Source organism: Pseudonaja textilis, unplaced genomic scaffold (genome assembly GCF_049901715.1).
Source record: "Pseudonaja textilis isolate UNSWEBS1 unplaced genomic scaffold, rPseTex1.2 PTEXSCF34, whole genome shotgun sequence".
Classification (NCBI taxonomy): Eukaryota; Metazoa; Chordata; class Lepidosauria; order Squamata; family Elapidae; genus Pseudonaja; species Pseudonaja textilis.
Genome location: NW_028262892.1, coordinates 168,991 through 178,294, shown reverse-complemented (window position 1 = coordinate 178,294; position 9,304 = coordinate 168,991). Strand labels below are relative to the sequence as shown.

At 44.9% G+C, this 9,304-nt stretch overlaps 1 protein-coding gene across 1 annotated transcript; it reads right to left on the bottom strand.

Moving 5' to 3' along the window:
* Positions 1-550: 550 nt before the first annotated feature.
* On the bottom strand, positions 551-9,042 carry LOC113450386 (uncharacterized). The gene is made up of 6 exons (XM_087919175.1): positions 8,946-9,042; positions 8,033-8,604; positions 7,449-7,563; positions 7,282-7,349; positions 5,000-5,129; positions 551-3,543 (listed from the first exon to the last, which is right to left on the bottom strand). The coding sequence occupies exons 2-6, from the start codon at positions 8,420-8,422 to the stop codon at positions 1,955-1,957; spliced, it is 2,292 nt and encodes a 763-aa protein (XP_087775301.1). The 5' UTR covers positions 8,423-8,604; positions 8,946-9,042; the 3' UTR covers positions 551-1,954.
* Positions 9,043-9,304: the final 262 nt, after the last annotated feature.

The window sequence follows — 9,304 nt, the reverse complement described above, 5'->3', positions numbered from 1 at the left end:
ACAATCTCTGGCCGGGCATCTAAACAGGCAGCCAATCCCCCCTCTACTTTGCACTGAGGATGTTCCCTAGCTGGGTAATGAAACATCTCCAAGCGAACCAAGCACCGAGGGCTCCAACAACCCCAGAGTTTAACCCAACCTCCAGATATTATCTTCTGTGGACTACATCCTCTTTCAAATACCTGCCCCAGGGCTACAAATCCCATCTTCCTCAGCTGACTCCAAGGTTTGTCCATTTCCCTCACCTTCTCCCTCTACTGCCAATTGTGATCAACTGGATTCTTTTTGGTTCATGACATCCACCTGGTACACATAGTTTCTCCTTCCTCCCCTCTGAAACCCCAGAAAATGGCAGTTCCCTCTTGTGGGGGAGGGGAGCACACGTTCCACCTTCTGCTGGGCATCCAAAATTCAGGAATGGAGGGAATTTATCTGACCCAGTTACCTAGTTGGGCAATTCAATGTCTCCAAGGAAACAACCAAGCTCAGAAGCCCCCAAGGACCCCAGAGTTGAACTAAGCTCCAGATAATCTTTCCTGTTGCACTAGGATAGGATAAAATTCTTTATTGGCCAAGTGTGATTGAACACACAAGGAAATTGTCTTTGGAGCATAAGCTCTCAGTGTACATAAAAAAAATAAAATACATTCATCAGGAATTACAAGATAACACTTAGTGACAGTCATAGGATACTAATAAGCATACTAGGGAACAAATAAAACAATATAAATTGTAAAGATATAAGCAACATGATAATAGTCATGAGAGATGGCTAATAGAAAGGATGAGAAAAACTTACTAAGGCTTTATAAAACAGTACTAATACTTCACGTGATTTTGATTCTATGCTTCTATACAATTGAGGATTATATTAGCTTTTTTGGCTGCTGCGCACACACGTGACTCATGTTTAAGTGACCATCCATTCAGACTCCCAAGGTCCCTCTCACTGTTACGGTTTTTGAGCCAGGTTTCCTGTAATTGGTTTTTCCTGCCCAAGTGTAAAATCTTACTTTTCTCCACATTAAGTTTCAATTTCTTGGATTCAACCTTGTCTCATTTGGATCATACTCATACAAATCTATAGAGACCTATAAAGGTCAGTGGTTAAAATGCAGCACTACAGGCTAATTCTCCATAACCAGGAGTTCGATCCTGACCGGCTCATGGTTGATTGAGTCTTTCATCCTTCTGCTGTCCCTAAAATTAGGACCCAGATTGCCGGGGACCATATGCTGACTTTTTAAATTGCTCAGAGTGTGGTAAAGCATTGTGGAGTGGTATATAAGTCTAAGTGGAATTGCTATTGCTATATGGTTTCTCCGAAGCGTGGAACCTTTTATGAGAAGATGACCATTGTGAATAAAACTATCTCCACATACCATGCATTTAAATGGCTTTGCTATTGAGTGGATCTTTTTGTGGCTTCTAAGATCACTGCTTCGAGTAAACATCTTTCTACACTCCATACATTTATACGGCTTCTCCCGTGTGGCTTCTTTTATGAGAAATAAGATAACTTTTTTGAGCAAAGGTCTTTCCACACACTATGCATTTATAGGGCTTCTCCCCTGTGTGGATCATCTTATGAGAAATAAGATGACCGCTTTGACCAAACGACCTTCCGCACTCCATGCATTTATATGGTTTCTCCCGTGTGGCTTCTTTTATGAGAAATAAGATATCCTTTTTGAGCAAAGGTCTTCCCACACTCCATGCATTTATACGGCTTCTCCCCTGTGCGGATCGTCTCATGGGAAATAAGATTACATTTTTGAATGAAGGTCTTTCCACACTTCAAGCATTTATATGGTTTCTCTCCTGAGTGGATCTTTTTGTGGCCGCTAAGGCCACTACTGTGAACAAAGGTCTTTCCACACTCTATGCATTTATACAACTTCTCCCCTGTGTGGATGATTTTATGGGAAATAAGATTACATTTTTGAACAAAGGTCTATCCACATTCCATGCATTTATATGGTTTCTCTCCTGAGTGGATCTTTTTGTGTCTTCTAAGATCACTGCTTCGAGTAAACGTCTTTCTACACTCCATACATTTATACGGCTTCTCCCCTGTGTGGCTTCTTTTATGAGAAATAAGATAACTTTTTTGAGCAAAGGTCTTTCCACACACTATGCATTTATAGGGCTTCTCCCCTGTGTGGATCATCTTATGAGAAATAAGGTGACCTCTTTGACCAAACGACCTTCCGCACTCCATGCATTTATATGGTTTCTCCCCTGTGTGGCTTCTTTCATGAGAAATAAGATATCCTTTTTGAGCAAAGGTCTTTCCACACTCCATGCATTTATACGGCTTCTCCCCTGTGTGGATCGTCTCATGGGAAATAAGATTACATTTTTGAACAAAGGTCTTTCCACACTCCATGCATTTATATGGTTTCTCTCCTGAGTGGATCTTTTTGTGGCCAATAAGGCCACTACTGTGAGCAAAGGTCTTCCCACACTCCATGCATTTATACAACTTCTCCCCTGTGTGGATGATTTTATGGGAAATAAGATTACATTTTTGAACAAAGGTCTTTCCACACTCCATGCATTTATATGGTTTCTCTCCTGAGTGGATCTTTTTGTGGCCACTAAGGCCACTACTATAAGCAAAGGTCTTTCCACACTCCATGCATTTATACGGCTTCTCTCCTGTGTGGATTATCTTATGGGAAATAAGATTACATTTTTGAGCAAAGGTCTTTCCACATTCCATGCAGTTAAAAGGCTTCTCCCCGGTGTGGATCCTTTTGTGTATTTTTATTTCACTGTTATGAGCAAACGTCTTTCCACACACCAAGCATTTGTACAGCTTTTCCCCTGTGTGGATCCTTTCATGGGAAGTAAGTGTACTGCTATGAGCAAAGGTCTTTCCACACTCAAAGCATTTATACGGTTTCTCCCCAATGTGGATCATCTTATGGGAAATAAGATTACCTCTTTGAGCAAAGGTCTTTTCACACTCTGTGCATTTATATGGTTTATCCCCTGTGTGGATCATCTTATGGGAAATAAGATTACCTCTTTGAGCAAAAGTCTTTTCACACACTATGCATTTATATGGTTTATCCCCTGTGTGGATCCTTGTATGGATAGTAAGTTGCCTGCTTGTTCTAAAATATTTTTCACACTGCAAACATTTATAAGGCTTCTCTTTTGTGTCAATCTCTTTTTGAGCTGTAAGGAAGTTATTTCCAAGAGAAAGAATAAATGTCCCATTGTAATTTTGTCCATTGTGTTTTCTTATAGTATCTTCTCCTTTGTTTTGGGTTAAATAGTGTTCATTTACTTGTACTTTTGGTTTGATTAGCTTCACACTTTTTCCAGTATATTTTTGCCTTATATTCTCTTCTTGGGCAAGAAAGTGTTGCATCAGAGCATCAGTGGAAGATGAGCTTTCCTGATTCCAATTCTTTGACTGGTTTCTCTCATGGCTTTCGAATTTCATTTGAATTCCAAACTTCTCCATTCCATCTTTAGCATTGATCACTTGGAACAGTTCACAGGAATCTTGATTCTCCTGCCCATTATTACCTTCAAAGCAAAAGGGAAATGAAAATGATAACAAGGTTAAGAGGAAAAGATGAAACTGCATGCTTACGGTGGTGTGATATAGACATGATGGTTTCTATATTCACGAGTCATGAAAGCTTTGAAAGTTTCTCTCAAAGAATTCTTTCAAAGAAACTTTCTCTCAAAGTTTCTTTCAAAGAGAAACATCTCTTTCTTTACAATTATCTATATCTATCTATCTATCTATCTATCTATCTATCTATCTATCTATCTATCTATCTATCTATCTATCTATCTATCCAAATCTCACTTAGAATCAGCTTTGAATTAAGGAATAGAATAGAATAAGAGAGGTGGAAGGTACCTTGGAGATCTTCTAGTCTAATCCCCTGCTTAAGCAAGAAACCCTACACCACTTCAGACAAATGGTTATCCAACATCTTCTTAAAAACTTCCAGTGCTGTAGAATTCACAACTTCTGGAGGCAAGTTGTTCCACTGATTAATTGTAAATTGTAAAGTAAGGAAATTTCTCCTTACTTCTAAGTTACTTCTCTCTTTGATTAGTTTCTACCCATTGCTTCTTGCCCTGCCCTCAGGTGCTTGGAGCAGTGGTTGCTAACCACTGGGCTGGGGACCATTGGTGGTCCACGAGAAAATTTTGGTGGTCCGCAGAGATATGTCACCCCCAAAGCAATTAATCCAGGCTGCGCAGGAACACAAGGCTGTGCCACCCACATGGCCCGCGGGAACACAAGGCTTGCATTGCTTGCATTGTGAACAACACAAGGTAGTGAGGGGAGGGGGGGAACTTGCCCAACGCACCCCACGTGCCTTGCCTGGCCATCGGGCTGCTTCTTTGTGCTTCTTTCTTCTGCTGCTTTTGGCTGCACGCAAGGAAAGCAGCCAAAGTCTTTCTTTCTCTCCCCCAAACTCCACCAGAAATGAGTCTTTGGGACCCTGCAAGGCATCCTGCTCCAAGAGGCTGCGCTGGCAGACTCATTTCTGGCAGAGTTTGGGGGAGAGAAAGAAAGACTTCTGCTGCTTTCCTTGCATGAAGCCAAAAGGGTCTCTCTCTCTCTCTCTCTCTCTCTCTCTCTCTCCCTCTCTCCCCGAGAACGGAGCTGGAGACCTGTGATCCCAAATAAAGAATGATCTATCAGTAGGAAAACGGGTTGTGGAATTTTCTTACAGACTTTTGGGGGATTTTCCCAGGGTCACTGGTCTGCAGGATTTAAAATTATGAGTTTGGTGGTCCTGAAAAGGTTGGCGACCCCTGCTCCAGAGGACACATAAAAGCACATCTCATTCTTTTCAGCTTCCACAGATATTTTCAAATAGAAATGGAAACATACGGGTAAGAGATGGCACAGAAAGCATCTAAGCAAAGAGATATGGACTCTTTCCTTCCTTGGAGAACCACAAGGCCAGATCCTTTCCTTCTCCCTCCCAGGAGACGATATCTAGAAAACTCTTACCCAGAGAGACCACGTTCCTACGGTTTTCAAGCATGACTTCCGAATGCAGCGCTTTCTGGTCAGGATCCAGCTGAGACCATTCCTCCTCAGAGAAATACACAGCCACCTCCTCGAAGGACACAACACTCTCCTGAACATGGAACAAAGAGCAGAACGGGAGGATTTGCAAGATCTGTTCATCATTGATTTAGACAAGAGGATAGAAGGGGAGCTCATTAAATTTGCAGACAAGACCAGATTGACAGGAATACCAACACTCCAGAAGATAAACTCAGAGATACAGAAAGATCGACAGATTGGGCCCCACCTAACAAAAGGAAATCAACAGTGAGAAATGTAAGATTTTATACTTAGGAAAGAAAAACCAAATGCACTGGCATAGAATAGATGATATGTAGCTCAACAGTAGTAAGTGCAACAGGGATCTTGGAGTGCTAGTGGACAACCACATAAACATGAGTCAGCACTATGCTACAGTTGCACACAAAAAAACCCCAACAGAATCATAGGCTGCATTAAGAGGAATAGAATCAAGATGACATGAAGTGTTAGTATCACTTTATAATGCCTTTGTAAGACCACACTTGGAATATTGTATCCAGTTTTGGTTGCCAGATGTAAAAAAGATCTTGAGACTCTAGTAAGAGTGTAGAGAAGAGCAACAACTATTATTAGTGGACTGGAGGCTAAAACATATAAAGAACGGTTGCTGGAATTGGGGATGTCTAGTTTCATGAAAAGGACTAGAGTGTGGCTTAATAGCAGTGTTCCAAGAAGCAATCAATGGAAACTATTCAAGGCAAGAACCAACCTACAAGCAATTAATCAGTGGAATGACTTTCCTCCAGAAATTGTGGATGCTCCAATAATGGAGGTGTATATGAAGAAACTGGACAGTTATTTATCTGAAATGTTATAGGATTTCCTGTCTGAACAGGGAGTTGCACTAGAACAGTGGTCGCCAACCAATGTGCTGGGGACTACTGGTGGTCCGTGAGAAAATTTTGGTGGTCCGCAGAGAAATGTCTCCCCAAAACCGCCTGCTGACTCCCACCCTTCAGCCGATCACAAACCTTAAGTAGACCACACAAGCTGGAACTGGAAAGTAAGACCAATTGTGGGAGGGACGGAAATCTGCCCTAGGGTGGCTTGCTGATGTTGGTGGGAAAGTTGGTCGCATATTCCAGAGCTGCAATAGTCACAGGACTGGCCCTTTGGTCGTCACGGAGCAGCTCCTCCTCCACCCAAGTGCACCGGCCTGCTATGGACTGGAGGAGCTGTTCCGGGATGACCAAAGGGCCAGGCCTGTGACTCCTGCAGCTCTGGAATATGGGACTGACCTTCCCACCAATGTCAGCAAGACACTGTCAGTCAAAAATCATATTAGTGGTCCGCGGGAGTTAAAATTATGAGTTTGGTGGTCCCTGAAGTCCAAAAGGTTGGCAACCCCTGGACTAGACCTCAAGATACCTATCAACTCTGTTATTCTGTTCCATTGTTCCCAAATCAGAGATATGCATTAAGTTAAATGGCTGTGGGTCACACAAGTCCTAATTTTAGGTGAGAAAATGGGCAAATTTGAAAATTGCTTTCACAGAAGGAATATTTGGGGAACAAATATTATTAAGTTCATTGATTCTGCAAAACCTTCAGTGTCTTTCAGCAAAGTAATCCCACTTCTGGATCAACGGATCTATCGCTCTATCACTGATTGATCTAGTAGTCTGAGCAACTAGCTGGAAGGAAGAAAAGAAAGAAGAGAAAATTCCTTGGGAAAGTCATTTCTCAGCCGTTGCAAAAACGGGAATGTTTGCTCTCTTAAATGAGGCTTAAATCAGAGGACTGGAAATTATTTTGTAGGACAAAGTACCATGATTATAGGCTCAACACGGCCACTCCCTTTGGATTTTAATAGTTTAATAGTTTAATTTTAAAAATAGTAATATGGCAATGTATTTATTTTTCATTAGCCTAAAGGGGGGGGGGGTCTTTAGCAGTTCCTGCTATCGTGATAGGTTTATTCCTACTTCTTGAAGGACTTTTTAAAATATTACTTCTTGTAAACTCCAAGTTGGAGGAGAACCTAGCAGAAGAAGATAACCAGGGGAAACTATGCTGGCTGACAGCAACTTGAACCTGCTATTCTGCTCTCCATGTTGTGGAAGAACACAAAAATAATCCAGGCCAAACAAGGAGGGAAAACAGAAGGAGAGAACACTCTGCACACCCGGTTCATTTCCTGAAGGAAGAGTAGAAATCTAATAACCTTTTCCCTTTCTTACTTGATTTGGAGGTTCAACCGCTGTTTGATCTCCATCATAAAAACCACAAAGCTTCATTCTTTGTTTCTCTGTAAGGAATAAATAATTTCCAAATGCATAATTAAAAAAATAGGAGGAGATATTCTATAGGAGGAGTGAAGATGTGGAATCGGAGGATCTTCCATTACCTCCTGCGGTGTCCTGACTTGGATCTTCGCAAGGGATCCTCCTGAAAAATAGCTCCTGAGGGGGATTTGATGGGTTCTTCTTTCCCTCAGCATCTCTGATCTCCACAGTGCAGCACTTCAAATAGGAGGAAGGAAGAAGCAGAATTAATGTACGTCACAGGACACAAAGTGGATTCTTGTATTCACAACCTCAAAGCCCCCAATATCCATCCGTGTGGATGAATGGAACAATAGAACAATAGCAATAGCACTTAAGACTTATATACTGCTTTATAGTCCTTTACAGCTCTCTCTAAGCGGTTTACAGAGTAAGTATATTGCCCCCAAATATTTGGGTCCTCATTGTACCCACCTTGGACGGATGAGTCATCAACCTTGAGCCTGGTGGGATTTGAACTGCCAAACTGTAGGCAGCTGGCTGCAGAGGTAGCTTGCAGTGCTGCACTCTAACCACTGTGCCACAGAGGCTCCTACAAGAACTGGTGAATTGCCACATATTATGAACGTGGGAGAAGTTTGGGAAGGAGGGGTGAAGCATTCAAGCACTCTCTTTATTCCCTTCCGAGCTCCCTAAAGTCTCCCACCTGCCACTGGAGCTGCTCCTTCTGCTCCTCCGTCTGGCTCAGCAGGAAGCCTTCCGCCAGGGCCACCGCCTGGGAGCTGCTCTCTGCTCCACACTCCCGCACCCAGCCCTCCATCTCTGGGGGCAGAAGAGCCAGGAACTGCTCCAGAACCACCAGGTCCAGCATCTGAGCTTTGGTGTGCTTTCCTGGTCTCAGCCATCGCCTGCACAAGTCATGGAGTCGGCTGCAAAGTCCTCTGGGACCTTCAGCCTCCCGGTATTGGATGGAGCTCCAGGGTGGAACTTCTGAAGGGAGGAGGGTTCCCTCCTGCAGGATCTTCTGCCCGGTTCTGGTCCAGCTCTCCCCACAGCTCCCAGGCTGAAGAGCCACAGGGCCTTTTCCGCTCTCCATCCTTCCTCTCTCTGGCACAGAAGCTCCAAAGGGCTGCAGGGACTCTGGGGGTTTCCAGGGGCCTCTTCCTTCAGGGGACCATTTCTGGGGCCGCAGGACGGATCCCTGCTGGTCCTTCCTTCCTTCCCCCGCAGAGGAAATCCTGGCTTGCAAAGGCTGCTGAGGGCTCCGCGATTCCGGATCTGGGAGGAAGAGAAAAACCGACGCCCAGGATCAGAAAGGGGGATTCAGCAGCTTCAGGGTGTGGACAAGTTGGGAGAAGTGGCTCCTGCCAGTGCAGGCCCAGCCCCCCCCCCCCCAAGGAAAACCGGGATGGAGGCATCTGGAGAGGCCGCCCCTCCCCCCGCTTTCCTCCCCCTGCGGAGACAGGATGGGGCCCTCGGGGAGCCCGATGCGAATCCTGCTTCTCCTCGTTCAGTTTCTCTCCTCTCCTGCTGGCCCTCCGCCAGGCTCCCCATCCCCCCCCCCTGCATGCAGAGGGCGGCTGGAGAGCATGGGACGGGGGAAGAGCCGCCTCCCTCACCCGTGGCACGTCTGGATGTCCCCCCCACCGCCGCCGCCAGACTTTCCAGCAGCCTCACCGCCTCCTGCGGGGCCCAGGTGTTGAGGAAAGCGAGTACGGAGTCCTAGAGAGGCAAGGCTCACTACCTCTGCCACCTTCTCTGGAAAGAGAGCCGTGACGTTCGCCCTCCAGTGGTCCAATAGGGAAGCACCTGGAGTTCCCTTCCCTTGGCGGAGGGCGCCCACTGGTGGATTCGGGGCAAAGGGCCAGGAGGAGGGTAGAAAGGGCGAGAAAGAGGAGGGCATGGGAGGGGGAAAGGAGAGGGCGGGGATGATGGGCTTGGGAGTAGGAGGAAAGGCCCCTCTCCATGGCTCCCTGTC